At 44.3% G+C, this 26,069-nt stretch overlaps 1 protein-coding gene across 12 annotated transcripts in view; it reads left to right on the forward strand.

Annotated features, from left to right (window-relative positions):
• MCF2L (MCF.2 cell line derived transforming sequence like) overlaps positions 1 to 26,069 on the forward strand; it is an 892,749-nt gene that overhangs the window by 419,361 nt on the left and 447,319 nt on the right. For all 12 annotated transcript variants that reach the window (XM_069637167.1, XM_069637165.1, XM_069637161.1 and 9 more), the window contains exon 2: positions 3,042 to 3,125. In XM_069637167.1, the coding sequence (XP_069493268.1) occupies positions 3,050 to 3,125 (76 nt within the window). In that variant the 5' untranslated portion in view covers positions 3,042 to 3,049. The remainder of the gene's footprint in view (positions 1 to 3,041; positions 3,126 to 26,069) is intronic.

Raw genomic sequence — 26,069 nt, forward strand, 5'->3', positions numbered from 1 at the left:
GCATTTTTTAAAATCCAGGTGCGATGTTTGGAATGACTACACAGATTTTCATGTTTGATAGGAATGTCTGTGATGGTGATTCAAGCATGTAACCCTTCTGAGCACGCAATGCTCAATGGGCTTGGTGCTCATTTCATTGGTCTTAATACTCACCCAAACAGCAAAATGTCCTTAACCGTGATCGATATAACCTCATTTTCGACACCGTCAACCTTTTGGTGTGAGGCTTTGTCTGTCCTCCTCGAACAGAGGCTTGCATCTCATTTCCCTAAAGGCATTGGTTTCACAGCTCGTAAGGCAATGTCTCAGTCCCTGCAATATTAAACTAGTGCAAGTCTCTGGGAGCAGGGGCGCCGAGTCCGGGAGCAGGGGAGCAGAGTACGCGGGTGCTCTGGGGCCCAGGCACCCCCCCCCCCCCGGGAAAGGCCAGTTTCATGAAAGTCCCTATACTTAAAATGGGACTTCTCTCTTTTTTTTGTTTTGCCCCCGTCGTCCCCCAACGGGCAAATCGAATTCTAAGCCCTTGTCCGGGAGTACGCTTTCAGACTTCTGATGTGCAAAGAGGAAAGATCCTGTCGGACGCTTTTTAGTGGGCGACTCGGGGATCCCTGGCAGCGCCTCTTATTGGGAGCTGTTTATAGAAACGGCGAGAGTGTCCTAGCCCACTTAACGCCCTGCCCAATGTGCAGCTATTTCTGCCTGCCAGAAGGAGCTTTAATATAGAGTGTGGGATACTGAGAGAGGACCTTGGAAAGGCACACGATGAATGACCTACTTTGCTCAATTGAAACATGAAACTCACTTTTAATAAGATGCAAAACAGGCCATTTTGACCCCAGCACTTTTTCACACTACTAATCCATCTGCAGTGGAGTGGGATTCCATATGCAGTGGAGGCGTTCCTCTTTTCTGGACTGGTGGAAAGGGGTGGTTAGTGGTGTCCGTTGGTGGGGCCTTACATTAGCAATGGACCTTTTTTGGATGTATTACTGTGGCATACCAACAAGGCATTTGGCCTAGTGAGATTATTGGCCAGTCTGGTCCTGATTGGCAATGTGGATATTTAGTAACTTTTTTATCTATAGGAAGACGAGGATAATTTAGATTCCTTGATGTTCACTTGGAAATCGTTATTGACTTCCTCTCAGCCAATCTGAATGGTTAGATTTCAGTCAATAACTACAGGTATTGACTGCATTCTGAGCATTACCTTTGCAGAAGCATACAGGTAAAGAGCAGTGCAATTTCCAGACAACCTTTTGTTTCAACAAGACACGTCCCCTCTGCGAGGACCTTTTTTATGCTGCAACATGGTAATTAAAACACGCAGGAGAAAGATGAAAACATTGGAAAATGCTTTCACTTTCTTATAGAGAAACCATTTACTTTTACATGACACCTCATACATGCTCATGTTAAACCTGTTCCAGTTCAACCAAGTTGAAAATGCTTAACTTAAAGACAAACGTGTTATTTAAATACTATAAAATAAAACCTCTTTTAATTTACTAACTCGGTTTGTCCATTTACTTTCCTCACTCTTACAACGCATTTCTTACTTTAGCACGAAAACTCCAAACATGTATTGCTGCTACCACAATGCGCTAATAACCTTCTAGGCCTCGGCAGGGGTCCTTATCACTTGGTATAATGACCCTTCCCAATTTATAACCCTCGACTTCGCCTCAGCCATAACTTGGTGGCGGGTCATTATCCCGCGATAACGACCCTTCCCTCAGTCTTTATATTAAACGTTTTAGTTGCATGAATAAGAAGCCTTTATCGTTTCTTTGGTGGAGAGGTTACCCAGCCACCAGAAGCCTCTTCCGTTTCACGAAGTTGAGCACCAGAACTGAAAGGAGTAGCTGTAGGATGTTTGTTGAATGTCATAAATGTTACTGCTTTTGGCAACCCATGTTACCAAATGCTCCAGAACCGTCATTTCTGGTGTGTGGCACTCTATAAAACACCAAATATTGTTAGTATGACTCCACAGTTAACTTTGCCATTTTCAGTGTGTGTTTGCAGTGCTTGATTAGATTTGCACTGAGCCTTGGAGGGTGGTATTGGCTTTCTTGGTCTAGATATTTGCCGCGGATATCCGTGACCTGCTTAAAGTTGCCCTGCAGGCTCTTGACATGAATACCCTTTCCCTCTAGTGCACCTGTAATGGATACATTCGCCAAGTGCCAGGCCCCGGTTTCCTTTTGTGCGTTGATCTCATGGCTGTGGGAAATGGGTAGTTCTCCCCTGGGTGTCTGTGAAGTCGGGTCCTCCCAAGGTATGTGGCGCACTGCATTACCTGCCATGGACAGACGACTGTGGCAAAAGCGCACAGCCTTGCCAGTAGGGTTCAACGTCCATGGCATTGTTGAGAAAGGGCACCAGGTCACTTTTTTTTGTTTGTTTGTACTTTGAGTCTCACAGTTCCTATTGCACTGTAGGGTCCTGTCAAGAAAACATTAATATAGGACTATGGATACAAATGCATGTAATTGTATGGTCTTTATATAGAAATATTTTATAAAGAATGATTTTATATCGAGACTTTTACAGCGAAAAACTTTATGGAGAATGCATCTGGGGGAGGGTTAAATCTAATGGAGAAAGTGGTGGGGTGGGTTTTTAGGTGTGGGAAACAGGTTTGGGGGCACTGCCCCCAAAAGGACCCCTCCCCAAAAAAGTGCATTCTACATAACATTTTTCGTTATAAAATTTTCAATATATAATCCTTCTTTATAAAATATTTCGATATAAAGACATGTAACCGTTTGAGCTAGTCAACTCCTAATCAGTGGTCTGCTCTATGAACAAGATCACTATGGGCTGGCAGGATGGCTCAGGAGCAGCGCGTTTGTCTTGGAAACCGGTTTAAATCCCCTTTCCGCGCTTAGAGACTGGCCCCGGTTTTAAGCATATAATACAGATTTGATTAATTTAATTTGTAGTAATACATTGTCATTACGCCAATCAATCTCTTCTTCTTCATGTGGTCCATTCGGGAGTCCCCCCTTGCTGACGGGCTTTTCTTGTTCCCGCAGATGAGATCATGCAGCAGGACACCAAACCCCTCTGCGCTGCGGAGATCGAGGACCAGCTGAAGAAGCAGTTTGCATATCTGTCAGGTAAGGCTGAAAGTGCATGTCTTCCCAGGAACAAAGTGCTTTCCCAAAGTTGCTCCATCTCCTGTTGCCGTGTCTGTGTCTCGGGTTGCCCAGCTGTGGGCTTGGAGTGCACGTGAATTAACCAAAAGCCAGGTGTTGCCAACCAGTGCCCCCTATATGCACTCCTCAGGGGTTGGGGGGTGTAAACCCCAGGTTTGTAATAAGTGTTACCTGTTGGATTCCTGTACCTTCAAGCTGTCTAATAACGGATGAGTACTGTCCAAGAGAGCTTCACAGTAAAAAAAATCACTGTCTTACAATGGTCGCATAAAATTCAATAATGAAGATAATCCACAATTCAGTGCTTATTTTCAGGCATGTAATTAGTGTCACACACAGATTAATATTTCATATGCATAAATATAGTCAAATATAGCTTTGAGTTGGTCTTCTGTACGCCACATTTCCTGTGCCCGCCGCCGGACGGGGATTCGTCCGGCGGCACAAGTGACCAGTGCCAAGAATATGAAGGTGCCAGGGAACATCGGGTGTTTGATTGATTAGCAAAAATGATGCACCGCACAGTATCTGTAAATTCTCAGTGCGCTGATGTGTCTCAACCCCCAAAGAAGCTGCTCTAAGGAGGTCAGTGTTGACAGGGGCGCCCACTTCCCAGGGAGGTGCATGTTAACATTGAAAGTGGTGGCATCTCTTTGGGGAGGACTAAATATGCTTGATGTCCAGGCGTCCCATAGAGACACCTGGGAATGATGGCAGGGCATTCCTTTCCCAGCCTTGTACATTTGAATGCCAGCAGAGTTTCTGTGTTCCCTGCGGGCTCCTTGTGGAAGTGGACAAAGATGCCCACAGTGGCAAAATTTTAGGGGCGGGCAGGGGTGTTTGAGACCCCCCCCCCACGTTCACGGCACACCATTTTGTCCCCATTCATTTGGATGGGGCACCTTTTCATCAGATGTCATGTCACCCCCCCTCCCCCCCCATTTTCAGAAAAGTTACTCCACTGGTTGCCACATCGTATATAGTGGGCTACAAATGTTTACAGGGTACCAGAGATGCCCATGTATGTTGGCAGACCAGGCTTCCCATAGAAATGTATAGAAGTATTGTCACATTAGATGCTTTCCATCAACGTGGGCAAGGTACCGGCTTGTTTTGATCTTATGCTGATGTCTGAGACATGGGTTTAATGGAACATTTGACAAGGTAACAATTTCCGTACGTCTTTGATCAGCCTGATGGTTTAAGCTGTACAGTCTACTGAAATGATTCTGCAAGGAACCACCTTGTTGGTAAATATCACTAATGACTGCAGTGTAACACATGTCAATCATGCTGAACTCGTGCATCTGTTTGGTTGCATCGTACATCGCGTTCTTCACTGCCGGCCTATGTCATCCATCCATCCATCCATCCATCCATTCCTCCTCTGTGGGCCAGCATACAGTGCCCCCCTGCATGTGTCTATCTCGTTCTTTCAACAGTGGTGCGCTTGCGACAATTTCATAAGAGCACCACTTCTCTGACTTCATAGAAAACTAAATTCTGCCCAGTCTTTCATTTGAACCTGGGCATTTCAAGCATTTTGTATCCAAATGCTGACATCCCAAGCACACATCAAAACCTTTTTATCACTTCCTCCCGTGTTTTAGGAGTGTCTCAGCGGCTATTTTGTCATGGTATGTTTTTCTACTTTGATCAGAGTTGGGGCTTTTTCCATTAACCTGGGTCCCTCCTCCTTTGTTTCTGTTTAGTTTGCTCGCTCTGCTTTGGGACCTCCTTCTCTGTGTTATTATACCAGGCAGCCATTTGGTCTCTGCCGCATTTGCTACGCACGTGCTTGAACTTGCAGTTTGATCCGCAGGTGCAGTTCCCTTTTTCGAATTTCCAGCCGGTAGTGTTTTTTTCCTCCTTCATGCCCTCTAGACCAGCCACCACCCCCGGACCGAAAGAGCCATCTTCCTCTATCGCTGTTATGCTAACTCCTACCCCTCCAACTGGTGTCCTGTTGGGTTGGGTTGGCTGCTGCTCCCTCCCCCCCTGAGTTGTTCTTGTGACCGTTACTGGATATCATTTTAGGATGGTACCCTGAAACGTATTGTGATGCCAATTCATGCTGGGATACACATACATCTTGAGCCTAAACCCTTCAGCATATTTAAGCCATGCATCTCCCCCATACTCTTCGTAAGCTTTGTGGATGCGCTGCTCACATAATATTAGTGCAGGAGCGTCCACTAGATATTTTTCCACCATTATTGAGGTATGCCTCCTGAATGCATTATGTTCCTCTCCTTCCTTACTCTCTTCTTGCCTTCTCGGCCATCATCATGCTTCTTGGCCTCTTTTACTATATCTAGGCCAACCTGCTCCAGCTCTAGCACAGTGAACATATTGGTAAAGGCTTTACTCCATATCTTTTCTTTGATTTCTACAGGTACGTGCCCCACTAGGCCTGCTGATCTTGTAGCCATAGGTGTATACCCTGGGTTCCATCTGACCCCTACTGCTGACGCCAACTGATCACCTTGCCCGTCTGCAACCTGGTTGCCCCTCTTCTCAAGCCACAAGCCTCCCCATGGAAGCCTATCTGTAATGGGACAGATGCTTCCCTTCCTCCTTTACCTAGACTGCTTGGTGCGGGCTCTACGCTCTTATCCTGTGGCAGACTACTTGGTGCTTTCACGTCTTGAGCTTGTGCCCACCCCTCACGTGTTAATGGGTCAATGCTCACTTTTGGGACCATCCTTTTTTCGCCCTGCGCTATGTTAGCACTGCCTTCCACACTTGTGCCTGCCTGCAAACCATAGTTGTTTCTGCAGGAAATCTATATTATCAACACTCAACTTCTCATGCAGACCTTGCAGTGCGTTTTCAGCATACATTTTAACCGATGTCGTTAGCTTCTCACCTAATTCGTCTTTCGCCACCGCCATTGAGGCACCCAGCGGCTTCTTTACTCTAGTCTTGACTGCTGCCTCTGCTTCGGTATTTCCCTCTTGCCATTCGCTTCTGCCACCTTATCCAACGACTCACACTTTGAGGCCTCTTGGATGCGGGAGGTTCTTCTTATTCTTCATTGTTTTTCCTTTTTAGAGCTGCCTCCAATCTATATGGCGCCTCCAGATACTGTCCCATGACCGTGCTCTTCTTTTTCTTAGGCTGCGGCCACCCACTCATTGATGGACTCACTTCATCTTCCTCCAAACGCTCTGGCTGCGTATCCGGGAAGTAGCCCTTCCCTTCTGTGCCTTCCTGCACCAATATGCCATCGTGCTCCTTCTTTTCTTTAGCCGTGGTTTGACCTATAAGCCAGTCCACTTTTTTGTGGCCGCTCTGATTCTCCTCAACAGGTCCGCCATCTCATCCTGGTTCCATGTAATAATGTCCCCTCAAAAATATCGCCATGCAAAAAAATGGCTGAAAAATTGCCGTTTTTTGAGGGGACATTGTTATATGGAACATGCGGGGGACACCCCTGCAACCCCCAAAACCTTTTCTTTTCTCAAGGGGAGCGGGGGAAACCCCTGCAAACCCCCGCTCCCCCGTGCCTATATATATGGTCACCTCTATAATGTCACCACAACCTTTTCCCGGTGACATTATATACGGCGACCATATATCTAGGGATATTATTACCTGATGCCCTCGTCCGTACTACTCCATTATCCTTTTTTTTTGCCTCATATCCTCCAGTGACACCAGCAGACAGTTTTTAATAGTCACTTCAAGGAAGATGTGATGTGAATTTGGATGTTTGCCGGGGACCTCGTCCCTTGCAGTCCATTGCAATTGCTCTATCACTGAGCTATACCCCTGGTTGCTTCAAAACACTGTATCCACATGCGTGGCCTAATTGTTTATGGGTTGCTATAACAAGCTAAAATAGCTGCCACTCTCCAGCGTGCCTTTGGGTCCTTTCTTCTAATGTTATTCTGACCGCTGATAGCGACCGCACACTGGCCCTGCTATCTCTGCAAGTAGTCCTCTCCTGATCTTCGCGGTGTTCCCCTGTTGACCTGCCCATCAACAAAGGCGCGACCGCAGTGATGGATGAGTCTCACTTCCCTTCTGATAGCCTTGTCAGGCGCCCAGCGTCCACTTGCATTCTCCCCACACCGGTGGACTGCCCTGCACTGCTTCTGCCGCCCCTAGACAGATGGGTGATCACGGGGCTCTTGGCTCCTCCACGCAGCTGCCAGGACAAGCCTCATAAAGTGGGTGGGTGGCCCGCCAACAGTAAGTTCTCCAGTTCCCCCCCGTAGCCAGTGTTGCTTGCGTGCAATGCCAAGCACCATGTGGAACTTGCAACGGACACAGTTGAGTGCAGCAGGGGGGGTAAAGAGACGAGACACTGCTCCCTCCTGTGCAACTCATATATAAAGGGAACTATGATGTCACCTGGTTGTAGGTGTGAAGTTCCTTTGGCTCTTCAATCTGGGGATTACCCAGCGGATGGGACCATCATCCCCTTCCTGTCACCCACCCCAATTTGGCCTCTGCATCCTCAAGGGTCACTATCAAAATGACCCCGGCTTCCTGCTCCTCTTAAGAAGGAGGAGGCAGGGCGTGGGAGCTTGGTCCCTCGCCATGTTAAGCCCTAGCACCTCTAGCCCCTTTGGGGCTGTGCCATTGGCGATTCTGAATGGCCTGTCGCTGTAATTGTTTTAATCCCGTTATAGGAGGATGAAATTACTGAAACGTATGCAGAGGACAATGTGAACCAGAACCAACGGGAACTGAGTTCCACTTTATACCCATTACCAGAATTTCCCTTTTTACTGGTAAAGCAATCCTATATACTTCCTAGGCTCTTGAAAGCTAATCTTTATTTATTCGTTTTTTTTTAAAGCACACATAAGCCCAGGGGCATCGTGGCGCTGTTACAGATTAGATGAAGACATTAGGCTAGTTACAGAGGAAGGAATAGTGGTTACAAGGCATTTTGCATTACATGAGCATATTTAGGTTACATAGGTTATCTAGCAATACGTAAACTAAACTAGAATTACAGACTTGGATCGTTCCAGTACAGCTGTGGGGATTATGTGAATAGAGTAGTCTTGAGGGATTCACGAAAGGAGTACAGGGAGGGTTCTGCTCTGAGTGAGTTGGGGAGGGCGTTACATAGCCAGAGCCCTCATCTTATCAAAATTAGACTATTGTAATTCACTCTACATAGGGACAACCAAATAAATTATCAACATAATGCAAGTGCTCCAAAATAATGCACTTAGAGCGGCCCTAAGTATCCCTAGAAGAGCACATATTTCTGAAATAAGACGTAAACACAAATGGCTTTCCACCCAAGAAAAAATCAACCTTAAATCTGCCTCCCTCATTCATAAATGCTTAAATAACAAACCCCCCCGCTATCTAACAGAACGATTTATTAGAAAAAAATCCTACTAGACTCACAAGAACAGTCAGCTCTAACTGCCTTCTAGTGCCCAGATTTAAACTAACCACTATTGGAGGATCCAGCTTCCCAGTCAAGGCAGCTCAATTGTGGAACGCCCTACCTCATGCACTTAGATCTGACCAAATGTTCAACAATTTCAGAAAGAACACAATAAAATGGCTCACCGAGAATGCTATATAACCGGCACTCTGCCCATGCACCTCCACATGTTTTGCACCCGATACAGACTGACTTGCTATTATGTAAACGTCATTCATATGTTGACTGCTTGGCTGCGCATTGTCTGCACCTGTACTTGTCTCGCCTTGTAGAGCCAAGAAATTCTTGTATTTTCCATGTTCGGTAACTTGTAAACTTCTGTAACCAAGCTGTAAATCTCCTCGTCTCATGCGCCCTGCAACCACAGGGTCCGGCGCGCACAATAAATAAATAAACAAACATAGCTTGGGTGCTATGTGGGGGAAGCCAATGCCGCCGGCTTTGGCTCTTCTTATATGGGGTGCTTGGAGATGGTTAGCATGGTGGCTTCTTTTGGGGCGGAGGGAGGACTTCTTGGTAATGGTTTCTGTCGAGTAGGATGGTGCTGTGAGATTGATACATTTATGTGTGATTGTGAGTATTTTAAAGTTGATTCTTTCCTTGACCGGGAGCCAGTGTGCGTTTCTTCTGGCCTGTGATATATGGTCAGATTTGGGTATGTGCAGTGCGGCGCAGAGTGTTATTTTGCACTATTTGGAGCCTGTTTAAGTTTGGGATTGATGTGCCAGCTAGGAGGGCGTTACAGTAGTCGAGTCTGGCTCCTATCGTAGCTCTGGCGATGGAGAGGCAGTTGGGAGAGGTTAGGTAGGGTTTTATAGCATAAATGTGTTTGGTGCTGAGCGTGGATGCAGAGGAAATGGAGCTGTCTTGTCATTGAGAGTGTGGAGTCTAAGTAGACTCCTAGGGTCTTCACGGATGAAGAGACAGGTATGTTTGTATTGTCAATGGTCATATGTGAGTATTCGGGGCTTAGTTTGGTTAGAATTTCTTTGGGGGCTAGGATAATGATCTCGGTTTTATCGCCGTTTAAGAAGAGACAATTAATAGCCATCCATGTTTGTATAGTGGTATAGATCTTGAGGAGGGCTTCTGTGTCTTTGTCATAGTCTCTGGTGAGAGGGAGGAGGACTTGTGTGTCGTCGGCATAGTTTGTGTAAGCTATGCCGAGTGCATCCAATAAGTCAAAGAGAGGTTTGGTGAAGAGGTTATAGAGGGTAGGTGCGGTACATGAGCCTTGTGGGACTCCACAGTTAATGGTGGTAGGGGTAGTGTTGGCCTTGTCCGAGTATCCTTTCATTGCCCTACCTTCTAAGAATGAAGTTATCCACATGGTTGCTTTATGTGAGAAGTGTGCTGCATTGAATAGGTGAGAGGTGAGGATGTCATGGTCCACTAGGTCAAACACTGCAGAGAGGCCTAACAGGAGTAGGAGGGCAGGTTTGCTTGTGTCCATGATTTTGGTGATTTGATTCTTTAAGTCTAGGAGGGCAGATTCTGGCTCGTACTGAGCTGGTAATCTGTACATGTCTAATGCCTTTTTTAAAATGCTGTGTTCCTGTGCCTGGGTGGGGTTGGAGTAGAGTGGAGGGAAGCTTGCTTTGCTTCAAGTTTTACCCATTGTGAGAAGCAATCTGAACAGGTGGACAAGTACACATGCAGGGTTTATAGTCATAATGTAGAAAAAACAATGTCGACTTACAAAAATGTAGAAAACAATGTCAAACCTATACATATAATGAAAAGAGTCAATTTTTAGAAAAAAAAATGTCAATTAGCACTATCAATAAATAAATAAGAAGCGTATCATTTACTAGGGGGGGGTCCCCCCATAACCCCCATCACCCAACACCCCCCCGGCCACCCCCCCACCACCCTCTCACCCCTCATACTCAACACATTTTAATTATATATATATATTTATTTATTTTTTTTCTAAAAAATGTAGAAAAAATTCGACATTGTTTTTCGACATTGTTTTCTTAAAAGAAAAACCGACATTTTGACTTTCTACATTATTGCAGTCTACATTATGACTGACCACCCACATGTAGCACGTGTCCTGCTGCAGGATACTGTGGACCTGAGAGGAAACCGTTGGACTCCTCGTACAGCTTTTATAGACAATGGACCAAAGACTATCAATCGAGTCCGCATGGTCCCACATGCTTACACGCATGCTATTTTCCAGGACCCTTGACTTTTCTCCGCTTTAACTGGACAACATCTACACATCGTATCAATTGCTTTTTCTGCCTGGAAAGGCATTGCCTACTTAGTACTTACGCCGGCTTACTCCATTTTACCTCGGTTTAAGACCTGATTCCATTCATCATGTCCAGCAGGTACTGTTTGCAGCGCATCTACTTTGTGTATGCTGTAAATAAAAAATGTGTACACTGACACATATCAATCAGATACGTAGCTCTTCGGAGTTTGTTTGCGGAGCAGGAGGAGCTGGTTCTTGCATCTACTCTGGCGATAGTGGCTTCTGCTTCACAGCCTTGTGTGTAATGCGGGCCGTTTTGAATGTTGGAATGGGTAACTCGTGTAGCTCTGAAGGTTGAGATGATTGGTTTTGCATTTCTTCAGTCCTGTGATTCAGAGTGCAGTGTGATGGACCACTGGCTTTGGCAAGGAGAAGACCTCTCCCTTTTGAGATCGTCCAGGGCTTGGACTACTATCCTGAAGTCTCTGTGGGAGAAAAGGCCTGTACTTGTGTGTGGTTTTATTGATGGAAGCTCTTTCTGGGTGGTCAGCGGGATTTTCAGAAACTGTCAAGATGACAGATTGAGAGCCCTCCTTTTTCTGTGAACCGGGAAACACCCTAATTTCTAGATGTGTTCCTCTCACAAACCTTCCACCCCAGGGGAATGCGAAGAGGGTCCTTAGCCGGAACTCCACTGATCGCAACATGGGAACGGAGAGGTAGGGTTAGGACTTTGCACTCGTTCACTTGATGGCTGAGGGGTGGGAACAGGGGGTGGAAACAGGTATGTTAACGCTCCGCACCCTTACTCTAATTCTGTCAAAAACACTTCTGAATCCGCCTGACCCACTAACTTTGTGCCTTGGTTCTGTTGGAGGCGGGTCTAGGGATCACAGGTTCAGGTCACTTTTGGTGTTGGGATTTAGGTCTGATTAGTTTGCAGTTCTGTGCCCTGGAGACTGTTCTGACACTAGTCCTCTGGACGACTTGGCACAACGAAGAAAGGACCACACAATGCAGACTACCTCAGAGGACCCTCAGGACATGATGCAGATGGGAAACATCAATGGCCACTGCGATCAGATGGCGGAAGACTACTCTCTTGCCTCTTCCTGTTGTAGAGCCACAACCGAAGACCTCTTTCACGGTTCCATGTGTTAATATCCCCGCAAAAATATCGCCATACCCATAATTTTGTGGCAATATTAAGTCATGGAACCTGCGGGGGACACCCCAGCAACCCATGTATTATTTTAAAGGGAGCGGATGATGGCCCCACAACCCCTGCTCCCAAAACCCCCAATATTATCCCCAATAAAAATATCACCTATGGCCGTTCCTGACAACCATATATACGGTGATAATTTTGTTGGGGATAATATTACGCTATACCGCTTTCACTAGTCTAGGGGCTGCAGAGGCCCACGTCTGAATACAAGACTGTGACCAGTGCTGCACAGTAACTAAGGTGGGAGCTGCCTGGTGCACAGGGTGGTCTGGGTACTCATCCATAGACTTCCAAGGGCAGGGGTAGACTGGTTGCTCCCACCACTCTAGGGATTTGAAGCACTGATGAAGGCCTTCAGGAGATGGAAGAAAGGAGCAGGATATTTTGGGAACGGTTGCTAAAGGCAGTGCTGATTGGCTGTAACGACTTATCCACTGATCGTCAGAGGGATGCTTCTCTTAGAAGAGATCTTTGCTCCAATGATTATGTAAAGAATGGCTGCAGGAGTCCTTCTTTTGTTCTACATTTGAGCTGGAGTCGCCCCTGAGCCCACCAGTAGTACATATCTGCACAATTCTAAATGACAGGGGCTGTACAATACTGAAACAGCCTCAGACACTGACTGACTGACTGACTTTAGCAAGGATGTGTTCTGAGACTTTTTGAAAATGGTCGACTTCATAGAAGTCTTGTCTTTAAATCTGATGAACAGTTGCAGAGCCCCTCCTTTTTACCCAAGATTCAGGCTGGGAGAAAGCCCAAGCCCACCAATGGTAAGGATCTGCAACTTTCAAACAGCCAGTGGCTAGCTAACACTGGATAGCAACTGCTCCCCACATCTGCCCAGCAACAGACCTTCAGGCACCAGTGATGTGGATAGGTACTAGACAGTCCCAGCCTCTCTCTCTCTCTCTGTCACTCACTCACCTGTGCAAGCCATAGCTTTCACCAGTGAAGGCATTTCTTGACCCGAGAAGGTAGGAAGTCCAAACCATACGCAAAAAACCTTGTGGCATGGCCATCTTCGGGTGCTAGCCTTCTTTAGTAGCCATTTGCGGCAAATTCAAAAGTGCACGAGTAAAATAACACAAGTGTAAAAATCACTGCTGCCACCAGCTTCTCTTAGGAATATTAAAAAAGTAACTAAAAAGCCATTCTATGGGATACACAGTATCCTAATTGCACTTCACTGGTGATGTGTGCATTTGTAACCACTGAGACAGTCTCTTGGTACTGATAGTCTTGGCGACTAGCCAGTTTCCCCATAAGAATGAGAAAAAGTGGAAAGCTGAAGGACTTTACTTGCCGCCAAAAGCCAGGGCCAGGTTCAAAACAAGAACCCGTAGCAATCTATGCAGGGAAGGAAAGTTGCCAAAAGTAAATCTTTCCTAACCTTGGATACAAAAATAAAGCCCTTGGCCCTACCATGTGAGCAGATGCAGCATACAATCTGCCACTGCCCATCCAGTAAATGAGTTTATTTTAAGATTACGCATGCTTGCATACACTCAATGTATTTGAGTTTTCATATTCTTAGATAGGTGTGGTAAAACAGTGCTGCCTTCCCCAGATTATGCAAATCCCAAACTTCTTTCTGTGTCCCGGTCAAAACCTGCCTGTCTTTTCCTTTTGGGCATGTTACAACACACTAACTACAATGCAGCTTTTCTCCCACGACCAATACGGTCTAGCTGCACACATAATTGTTTACCACCTTGCACACCGCAGCAACCTTTAGAATGCAGTTATTACCCCCCACAATAACATTGGCCTAGCTGCGCACATACTACCGGTCTCACATACCCTGCACACTACTCCCAACATTAGAATGCAGCTATCCACCACAAAACATTAGGTCTAGCGGCACACACTGAGAGTGCACCCATGCACTATTTACTACTTATCTCAACTGACCCGAATTCGGGTCCCGGAGTGCGTTCAACCTACAGTGCATTGAGACCGTATCAATGGTGAAAAGCACTATACAAATGCCCATTAACCTAAGATTAGCCATCTATTGTTTTATTTTTTTTAAAGCCCAGGCAATACATTGACCACCTAAACAAAAAAACCCCTTTCATTTTTTGCTAACTCAGCTGTATCTACATTTATTGTTCAGAAAAAGAGAACTACTGCTAGACCAGTGTGTGGGTCAATATCTATATCTTCCAAAGCCTGTACACAGTGTAAGAGGATAGGTTTACGTTTTCACTAAAGTTGAGTCAGGATCTTCCCTCCTCCTCTTGAATTCTGTTTTTGGTAAAACTGAAGTAAAACATATCTATTTTTTAATTTTTTTGATTGTGTATGGTGGTCAAAAACAAACCTGTACAATTTTTAGAACAGGGCAGAGAAAAAAGGAAAACTATAATTTCATCAGTTAAATGTATTTCTTGGAACATATGAAAGTTAATTATTAGAACATATGAAAATTAATAACATGTTTCTCTTAAAACAATTTTTTGGGAAATTTTGTTTTATAAATATATTATGAGATTGAATATCATGTTTTTATATTTATAAAACAAAATGTCCCTTTTAAAGAAGTTCACTGTGGCAGCCAAGCAGGGCAGATCAGTAGCAGATGATATAGATTCTCTCTAATGTACAAATTCTTAGACCATCTGCAGAAGCCACATCAGGCTGGATACCGTTGCATATGCATGCTAATTCGCTCCGAGTCCTCATAAGCAAAGTTATGCGCACATTTTTCCAAGTAAAGGATACGCTGTCTAATAAGTGTCGGCCATAGAATTTCTCAATCTATTAAGTCAAATGCGGTGGATAAATCAAATGAAACTACATAAACGGGCGAGAACCCCCACCCCTTCCCTCCGTCCCCCCCCTCTCCCACCAAGCCAACTTCTGAATACAGCTTATCAGAAAGCCATTACAGTCCGTATCCATATTACACTTCAAGCCAGTCTGGTATTTGCTCTGCATCACATTTTCCTTGAGCCAGTTCCTCTAATACCAATCCAGCAAAGATTTTAGAATCCACATCGACCAGTGTGATTGGCCGGTAATTACAAGGCATCAGTCTGTTGCCCTTTTTATAAATGCGGGTTGCGTATGCATTTTCCCATGACTGTAGTCTGTTGGTTGTAATAATATGTTTCTTTTTTATTTATTCATTTGGTATTTGTAATGCGCGTATACGTAATGTGTTTAAAGTCCTTGAATTAAAGATATAGTAACCTTGACCAAATGGCTGGAGAATGTTTAAAAATTATGTTGGACATTAAATTCGGGGCCACATGCTCTCGAACCACTAGATCGCATTATGATTCCCCTCGCTATCCTCGGCTGTGAATGCGAGGGACCATTTATAGTTTACCAAACCCCCCCTAGAGTTCAGTTCGGATCTTGCTTCCCGTATAATTGAAAAATGTATTGCATCCATGTCTCCTCTGGAATGGGATTGGATCCCCATCTGATTAGTTTCAGCAGCATTAGCATTAATAAGTGACCAGATTTCTGAAGTAATTGTACCACTAGTTTTCTTTACACTTGAGTTATTGAAAATTGAAATAGTGTGGAACTGTTGTAAAATATGTCAGCATTGACCACAAAAATAATGTAAATGACCACCACCAATGCTCATTATCTAAGATACCTATTTGCATAAGGAACACTGCCCAAAAATCTAATAGCAGTTACATCTTATCAGAAATTCCTTTTGCACATAAGGAAAGCAATGTAGGAAGCACCCATTCTTTTGCCAATTCCACCTATTTCGCAGTCTCGCCACCCTACCCAGCCCCGTACCTCCATATTACATTTGTTGCTGTATGCCCCCACCTAGTCGGCACCACTGGCATGGTAGTTCTCCTACATTTTCTGTTCGGCTCTGTGTAAATGTATTTACTGTTTCAATTTTTTTTGTTTCATTGGGGTTTTGAGAGTCCCAGCAAGTGCTATGGTTGTTGTGAAACCAAAGAAATTGTTTGCTAAGCATTAATAAATTAATTTAATACATTACGTTTTCAGAAAGAGAAAATGGCCACTGATGAAACATTTCAAAGGTCTGTGTGTGATGCCGTGATGCTCACATCCCATTAGTATGAAGTATGCCTTTATGGTGCATACCATATTCTTTTTGGTTTTGTGACCAGGATTTGACCAATAACTGATCAATATTGATGTTGGGGTTGGCATAGATTGTCTTCATTTTAAAGCGATCAGTTACAGTTTAGACTAAGGCAAATATTAGCTTTGGGATTCTTTTGAGCAGTTGAATCATTCCAAGCCTGACAGCCCCTGGGTTGGGATTGGTTATCTAGCTTTTTAGTTCTACGGGTAAGAAGCAAGAGAAACCAATCTAGATTCCTGGTTAAAATCTAACAATAGGAACTCTAGGACCCAGAGGCTGATGGGGCTGACGTAGAACCAACCCAGCTGGGAGTGGAGGTTCCAAAGGCCTACAAAAGCTGAGCTTATGCAAGCACTACAGACACCAGGCGCGTCATCCAACCGACAAGAGGCCAGCAAGATGCAGGGATTGAGTCAAGCAACCTTAAATGGAAGACGCTCCCTCCCTCATACCCACCAGGCCAAGCTGACCCTAGCGGTCTTCATCTCAACGGCTGCTTTTTTTGTTCTCTGTATCCATCCAACATCATAGATAATACATTGGATTGCAAGATCTGATGCTCTTGCAGGAAACCTGGCCAACCGAATGTCCCCAATCTGCTTCTCTTTCATATTTTATAGCTGGCTTTGGTTGCTTATGCAGTGTAGACCCCAACATCCTACTGTTCTTGCTAAAGGGCTACAGCAGAACTTTTCTTTGTAAACGTCAACCTCATGAAATGTTTTCCAACTTCTTCCATTGTCCTAGAACATCTTAAACCGAATTTAAGATGCTTTTGACCAAAGACTTCAAACCAAATCTATATGCACACACACATTTGAGATGCATTGTGGCCTTTTTCTAAAGAGCATGATTGGGTGATTCTTCGAGGTTAATTGTCATAATATGGAGGTGTCTACAAATATATCGAAATTAAATTTAAATTGGTTACTTTTCTGAATGCTGCATCAAGTCATTTTAATTTCAGCAAAAATATCAGATTAATGCATCACTCAGTATTTGTATATAGTATAACAAGCTATTTTCTTCAATATTGAAATCCTTTCCAACATATAACAGTTTGTTTCCTGTCCCAGTCTGTGGGGTGAGATTGTTGTATTTTGGAATGATTTAACTGGTGTTAGCCTTATCCATTCAAAAATCCAAACCCGGTAATTGTGCAATTCTTGCTTTGCTATGGGTTGTTAAATGTTCCTGGGAGTAGCCCATGTTAGCATCCACCACAGCACCAGCTGATGTCTCCTTGCCCCTCCCACTGCCTCTTTGGAGTCATCCTCGTAACAAGCACGTTGCCCACGGACACCTGCCAGCTCCAGCTACACTTGGGTGTATCTCGCAGTGTTTGGGATATCCTGATTGGTTTGTTGGGATTGCTCCATGGGCTTCTTGCTGCACTCTCAGCCCCACCCACTCAGGGCATGCTTCTGTGTGGTGTGCCTATAAAGGCTGGTGCCATAATCTTGGTTTGTCTAAATGCACCTGCATGACGCGGAGCGAGCACAGTGGAGATGCTTGATCCTCACACTTCCACTGTCTCTCCTGTTTGTGTGCACCTTACTGCTCCTTCACTGTGATGTGAACGCAAGGCTTCTGAATCATGCTCCAATTGTTCCCACATCCTAAAATCCACATTCACAGGCGCACTGGACATATCTGCAATTGCAGGCCTATAGTGGACCTTGGAAATCTGTCTGTGTCCGTGCGCAAATTGGAGATACCTACTTTGATCATTTTGGGTATGAGTAAAGCTACTCTTCATTGAGTTGAGTACCTTATCCATACTAGCTTAAGAAATTAATTTGCTTGAGACTCTTAAAACAATGATCACCCATTCCTTGAGAGCAGGGTCAAGATGATTCCATAACGTCTTGATTCCATGGTGTTTAGGAAGGAGGCTCTTGTCCGTCCTGTAGTGGAAGTATAGTCCCGTGACCTTTAAGTGATTTCTCTTAGCTGTCTATAAAAGACAGTTCTCATGCAGTCTTTAATTTTGCTTAAAAGAAGCATTGGACTTGAGCGACCATCCTCAGACACCGTAAATGAATTACACAGAAGCTGTCAGCCTGATCTTTAAGTCTAAAGGATGTCTATGGTATCTTCACTTGTCAGTGAACGGCTGAGTTGGACAACTCAATTTCTTAATATTCATAAGTTGTTTCTTTTAACACCAGACAGGGCAACCTGTGCCTGTCGAATACAAATAGAAAATGCTTTGCTCGAGATCTGGACGAGCTATGTAGCATCATCCTCATAAGTGGTTTGTCAAACTAAGATGAGAGAATCTATTGGTCATGTGGGAGACGACAAATTAAACGGTCTTTGAGGTGGAGGCCATTTGCACCTCTGGACTCAAGAGTTTTCTATAATTGTACAAATTCTCACTAGAAAATTCCCCAGAAAGAGCAATACCAAGCATTAAGGCACATGCTGCATGGTTCTTCAATTTATATTTATTGTTTTTTTATTTTTTATTTGTATCAGCTGAATTAAATCAACCTTTCAAATATCAATTACACAAAAATAAATGTTTACATATCAATTTCAGAACCATATACATATTAATATCCTTTGCATTATAATTACATACTGCAAAACCACTAAAACCGTGGGTGGACAAAGGAGTTAAATTAATTCACCACATATGGAACCACATAAGTAATCATATTTTTCTTGTTCCCTGTGCAATGTCAATTTTGGTTTTCGGTAGTCTCCAACTTTAAACATTTTAAAAAGTTGATAGTTGCGATTTGTATGGGTAGATTACAAGCACTCAAAATTAATGACCAACACAATTCCTGACCTGTAAGTGAAACATATTTGTAATGCCTTGTGTAATGCATTTCACGCAAAGCTCGTAGGGCACAACATTCTACTACGATGTGCTCTAAAGTTTCACAAACGTCTCCCATTAAACAAAAGCGGCAGTAGTTTTCATTTGTGGCTATTTGTTTCCGCTTCGCTTGCACATCCCTGGTGTTCCATAAATTAAAACGTAGCCTTAGAATGCCATTACGAATTCTATGAGAGGGACACCGAATCAGATAGGATGGCAAGGATCCTGATTTTTTTGTGTGGAAATCGGGATAACTCTGTATTATGATATGAAAGACATAGAGTTCTGGTAGTTATCCAATCAAGATCAAACAATTTTGATTTAGCCTTATCGGGATTCTGAATTGGTCTAATGACACATCTGCCGCATTTAATATATGGGAGACCTTTGTAAGCCATTGTTTAACGAGTGGTTGGCCGGTGGTAAATATATAATCTGTCAGATTTTTCAATAGAACATTCAAGGTAGTTGAAATCAAACATCTAAAAAATGCACACAAACGCCATTGATATATGGCATGGATAGAGATCAAGCCCAGTTCATACCTTATCCAGGAGGCTGGTACGCAATTTGGTAGATGTAGAATACGCCGCCAATATTTTGCCTCCCATTTATCAAATGGAAAGTTTAGGTTGGTATTTAGTGTTTCAAGGCCGTACAAAAGAGCCGGAATTGCTTTCATATTCCATAACAATGCGGGCTTTATGGAGAATTTACCATATTTAAACATTATTATTTTAGCTTGAGAGATAAAAGATGTAAGTTTTGTCTCTACTTGTGCTATATGGGCTTTTGCATTGTACTGGCCTTCAAAAACTATTCCCAGATAAGTATACTGGGGTACCATTTGAATGGGGGATTGATCAAATGTCCATACATACAATAGTGGGCCTTGACGCTTAAGTGAATAAGCAACAATTTGAGTTTTGCTTAAGTTGATTTTCAACTCATTATCTTTTAGTATAGATGTAAAACGCCTTCAGTAAGCGCTGCAGACCTAGTTGAGTTTAAGATATGAGAACTAGGTCGTCTGCATACATAAATGATTGGATGGATTGGTTAAGTTTTGGAGAATCTGACATTACATTTCTCAAAACAGATCGAACTTCATGAATAAAATAGTTGAATATTGCTGATGCCAGGAGACATCCTTGCTTCAAACCCCGAAAGTTACTGATTTGTTCAGACAAACCGTCTAAGGTTAGCCGGACTCTGATGGAAGTTTGAGAATGCAATGAATGTATGATATCATATAATGTCACAGGACCGTTGTCTCTAGACAATTTGGTAAGCAGAAGTACCCGGCTCACTGAGTCAAAGGCGGCATTGAGATTATAATGCACTTAATGCCATACCTGAGCTTGGTTTCTAAGTGCAGATCGGGATTCGAACCTCTGTTGCTCTGCGTGGTTTTGCTTCCAAGAACAGCGCATTGCCCCTGTGCAATCTTCCGTTCACAAATTTAACAACTCAACACATGAATAGATGACCTCGTCTAATTTAGAGGTCTTTGAAATTATATCTGATCCTACTCATGGCTTTAGAAGAAAATATGGATCTTCTGATTTGATGCAAAAATGTTTCATTTCTGAAAGGGGAATGCATCTGTTTAAATGCTCACCGGAAGTGGCTAAGGAGAAGCTCACACAGGCTTATTGAGACTAATGACATTCTTGTCTTGCGTAGGGTATGAATTTCTGTGCCATACCTTTCTTGCATTCACCCACTGCTACTCACTCAGAAGAGAGATCATGTTTTGCTGCATCTTCTGAATCCTCTTTGCATGTTATAAGCCTTGTAGATCAGGAATTCACTTTCTGCAAATTTAACACAACCATCACTGATTCCCCTGTAAAATCATTCACAACCCAGTACATCACTTTCTTTTCTTTTGCATCGATTTCAGGCTGTGATATAATGAAAATACCCAGGCACCAGTGAGTCCACCTAAGGTGAGCGATTCTAGGGCTTGGCAGCTATTGAGAATAGATCCATTCCACAAGGGCAAGTCCCATATTGCCTAAAGCAAGACTAGGTCATCCTGTCTTAAACAGATTCACCTCTAAGAACCAGCACACTCCCCCCCCCCCCAACCCTCCCATCTTTAATCTTTCCTTCTTAGCCAAGAACATTGACAGAGAGGATGCAAAACCTCAAGCTTTCATAAAAGATTGACACTTTTTCTGTTGGGGCGAGTATTGTGACAGATGAAATGAACGTAGTGCCCAGTTTGCATTACCAGCTCTGAAGGGTTTGGTGCTCAAGTCACTGAAGGACATAAGTCAAATATAAAACCTGATGCTCATTCTTGTCTCCAAAATTCTCTTGTGGTTTTAAGCCAATTGCCAGGACTTGGGCTCTCCTGCAGGTGCTCCCCAGCTGTACTTGATTTTGCTCCTTGAGGAGGTCGGCCATTGCTCAATACGGGCTGACTGCTCGAACCCTTTAGCTTGGACATCACACTGACCAGTCCCCACACACACAAATAGGGAGGTTGAGTTCCCAGAGTAAATGCTGTCCATTTCCAGCACTGGTGATTCCCCACCTCTCGAGTGCATCCTCATTCAGTCTGGTGGCAAAAGCCCTCAGGTACCTGAAAACTTGCATGTGATAGCAGGCACTATACAAAGCAAATACATGCGTTATGCAAATGTCCTGATATTCGACGGTTCAGATCTATTTGACGCTGGTCCAGTTCTCCCGGTTATGCTCTTGCAGATTCACTTGGCAATTTTTGGGTGGTGCAGGTTTCTTTTCGTGGATCCAGTCGCATTGGCGGTCCTAGAGTGCAGACCGCTTGCCCTCAGACCAGGCTCTGTGCTAGTTTGCTCTCTGAAGCCCGCTCGAGTATGTGTAGGGCAAGTTAGAAGCGTGCTGGTCCAAGCACAAGCGCGGTGATGCCTCTTGATCGGGTTTCTGTGTATGGTGTTACCAGTAGCCTTGATATCCTAGACCGCCACCGTCAGTTGCTTCAGGCTGTAATGGCTTCCGCAGGCATTGTGGGCTAGTCACCCAAACTCACTGCTCCAGATCTGTAGCTATTGTCTCCATCTAGAAAGACGTTTCTGCCCATTGCGTGCATTATACAGTTCATTCGTCCTGCTTTTCTCTGTAGTTTGTGTTTTTAGCCATTGGATCCACATTTGAAATTACTTTAATCTACCAATGCAAACTGTCTTTTCTTTTGTATGCGAATATTCTAATGAGATTCATGCTCCCACGTAATCAAAAGTAATGGGCGTTTTTGATTTAAACAACTCTGCTATGCTCACATTAAGCAGCAATAGTGACATCTTGGTTGTAGCAAAAAACGCTTCACTCGTCTGTATGGACACTGTTTTTGCACAGACCAACCTCACTATAGGACCATGAAGTTAAGATACCTGCGTGGAAACCAGTTTAAGTGCAAGTGCGAAGGAAATCCCATTTTCTTTTAATTTCATGTGGAATTAGAGCGCTTTCTCTGAATCAACGTGGTATTTTAATGTAGTCCCGTGTCGCGGCCAACAACTGCAATAGGAAAAGGATGCGTGGGAGGGCTGCCTCCCTGCTTCCAGATCCTGTAATCGGCTGTGCAGTATTTGCTACCATGAGCCTTTGCTCCTGTAGTAATAGCTGCTTAGGTTGGGGGGCTGTTTTTACATATTTGGAACGTGCAGTAGTGTTAGCCAGAGGTATCGTTTTGTATCTGTGAAAATGGTGTGAGCTTGTCCTTTTCACTCTGCAGTACATTTTGCTTCTGGTACTGCCCCTGGGAAGGTGCTTTGTGCCTCTTGGGTCAGTGGTGGAAATGGAAATCATTTAAAGCTGGATCCCGCAAGGGCCAGGGTGGGGGTTCAGTTCTAAGGGGGCGGAGTTGGCAGTTAAGGAAATGTTCAAAATGATGCCATTTTTTTCATGCCGCATCTTTCCAAACTCCACACTGTACATCAGTTCCACTTTAAACCACTTCTATGAAAGTGGTGCACCCAAAGTAATGCAGTGATTGTTAGCACATTAAGGGATCCATAGACCCGCTCTACAGCAGAAGGCTACCAGGGTAGCTCAGCAGGTTGACAGACCGTTGCTGAGATGTTATATATTCAAAACCTGTTAATCGCGTGACTTTTTGAAATTCCTTATTAAAAAAAGCAAGTGCTATAAAATGTGTTTGGCCAGGGGATGGGTTGGGCTGGTCGATGGGTTGGACTGAGGATGGGATGGGTTGCATATATTTAGGACGCAGGTGGGGGGTATTTCTTTCCCTGTAGTGAACATCAAAAGTTGGCACCCATGAACCCTCACTTTAATTTCCTAATACCTGTAATCACAACAGAAGCATGTGTTTGTGATTAACCAGTTTGACAAGCATACAACTCGATCTCGATGAAGGAAAATGGGCTTGCACTGAACACCAACAAGACAGAGTTCATGATTTTAGGCACTGTTGGACATACTAAAAAACTTGGGGTTGAATACCAAGCCTTAACATTGCAGGCTGCGAAATTAAGACACTCAACAAAGTAAAGACCTTGGAGGTGGTGCTAGATCAGTGCTCTCTATGAAAGCGCACATTAGTGGCCATTTTCTATCTGAAACTGCTGCCCCAATCAGGCCCTTCTTGAGCAGATCCAACTGTGCGGTGATCGCAAGAGGGGTTATCAGGGCCCGTATCGACTATTGCTCTAGTCTCCTTCAGGGCGTTGGAAACCGGGAACTGGCCAGATTACAGGTCATCCAGAATAACACGGCAAGAATGGTTGAGGGTTTTAAAAAATCCGACTATGCCTCTACTGCGAGACAAAATCTCCACTGACTCCCAGTGGAAAAGAGTGGTCTTCCGGACACTTGGCATCACACACCAATGCCTGCACAGAGATGTCACCAGATATCTGGCAGAGAAATTGGTCTGGCTGCCGGAAAGAAAGGTTCTGCGATCCAACAACTCGGATCTTCTGCTCATTCCTAAGGCAAAACTGGCCCTTGTCGCAAGGAACTTTTTCCCACACAGCTCCCAGGCTCTGGAATGAGCTTCCACCAGATCTAAGAACCTGTAGTATTTTTCTAAAATTCAAACCGGTACTAAAGACACTCCTTTTCTGCTAAACTTTTTCTTTGCCTACCCCAGTCCATGATCTTTTGTTCAGAAATGTTTGTGTTCTGTTTTCCTGTGCTACGGACCATGTCTATGCGCATTATAAATAAATAACATCTTTATAAATATAACCTGTGATGAAACACAAAGCAAGGGGCACACAAATTGCAGAGCATTGGTGTGGTAGCCTGACCAAAACATTTTTTTAAAGCAGCATTTCTGAATTTGGAAATGTGTAACATGCACATTTGGAAAACAATAGTGTGCCCAGCATGATGAATGCCTGCTTTCAACAGTGAGTGAGTCTCCATATGTTCCCTGCACTCCGTAATTCAGTCGGTCCATGGTTTCCCATTGGTGCACTGCATCGATCGTCGAGTGCTGGATCTTTATGGAAGAGGAATACGAGTGGAGCCATGCATCATTGATGTGTGTATGGGGGCAGGAGGTGCATATGAAATCTGGGGAATTGTTGTGCAGTTTGATTTCAAGCTGCAGTCCCTTTGGCTTTCCCAGTTTAGAATTAAAGGGGTGCCACCTTGGGCAGGATAAGTCCAGCTCACCAACTGCCCGACTTATGATTATTAATAAGGAAGCCCCGAGTTGATGCTGTACTGCGCCGCGTCCCCGTGCCTGAAGAAAATCAGCAGAGGTCTCCATGGCATAGGTGTCTTCATTTTTTAATGATGTACTCTTAGTTCTGTGTTATATTTTCGATTTTTGTCGGTTGCCTACCAAAAAGACAGCTTTTTTTCCGGCTGGTTTTCAGCTGCCCCGATGTCTGTGAAATTGTGGGGGGTTTCAGCCCCAGAGTGCCCCAAGCATACCCCAATCCCATCAACACATATAAACACTCACTCAAACAGAAAACTCGTACTTGTTCTGCCGCGACAGCTCTTCCTAGTCCTGACGTGCCTGTCGGCCCCTGCGCGCACTTGTGTGCGGTAGGGGCGTGACAGCTTGAATTGAGAAAGACCGCTGTATGCGGTCATAGAGAGGTCTTTCTAAATTGGTCTTTTTTTTCTATTCGAACAATAGAAGGACATTTTCTCTTATTAACGTACTTCTTTATATAGCACAGACCATACCCAGCGGGGCATCAGGTTCTGTCCAGGTAGTGCTGTAAGTGTTTGCTATCACAGCACAGGTTAAGGGCAGAGCTGCCTACTCCCACATGCAGAATTCTGCTCCCTCTACTAGGCCTGACCTGCACCTATACTGCATAGTTCCCCCGCTGCACCGCTCTCCTGCCCTTTGTTTGTAGCAATCATTTCCCACTTTGCCAACTTCTCGTCTTCCGTTTATCCAAGTTTTCTTTCCTCCAGCCCTGAATACCCCTCCCGGAGGCACAGTATGCAACTCCACGGACTATGCGCTCTCAAACGTCTATGGTGGTGATTTGGCACAGTATGGAAGCCGATAAACATAATGTAACATATTTTAGTAGCACAAGAATATATATATTTTTATTTAAGTTTATGGTAGACCGTGTCAGCAAGTAATCAGTTGATATTCTGCAAGATCAATAGAGGAGAAATCAATTATCTGTTAAGATTACATTTCATAAAAGAATAGAGGTGCAGCATGTGGGGTTCTTTACTGGGAAAATAGAAGGTACAAGCAACTGTTAGGGTGACGAGAAAGACCAGAGCCATTCGCAGTGGCTCCCTTCACTGTGCAACAGCAGCTCACTGAGGTCCCCCTACCTTCTAGGACCCTGGTTCTCAGTGTGTCCTTAGTTCCTGGCTACCGCCCTAATAAGCGCAGCCAGGAGCATGTGTGCCACAGTAATGCAGAAATGGGGCACCGTGACCCCTTCCACTTCGTGAATGTGTGCCGCCCGCTCTATCTTGTTCTGTTGCCAGGAGGAGGCCATGCCTCTGTTTCATTGTAACTTGCAATGATGTGGAAGGATGATGTGACGATTCACACTGAGAGCCGCAATGGCTTCTTCGTATGTTGAGCATGGCCGTCGCGGAAAAAAGGCAACACCTTTCCACATTACTGGCTTTGGGCGCCATCAAAACAGCTCTGAACGTCTATCCCATTGAC

This window comes from Ambystoma mexicanum, chromosome 7p (assembly GCF_040938575.1).
Source record: "Ambystoma mexicanum isolate Mex_15411 chromosome 7p, UKY_AmexF1_1, whole genome shotgun sequence".
In the NCBI taxonomy this organism is placed as follows: Eukaryota; Metazoa; Chordata; class Amphibia; order Caudata; family Ambystomatidae; genus Ambystoma; species Ambystoma mexicanum.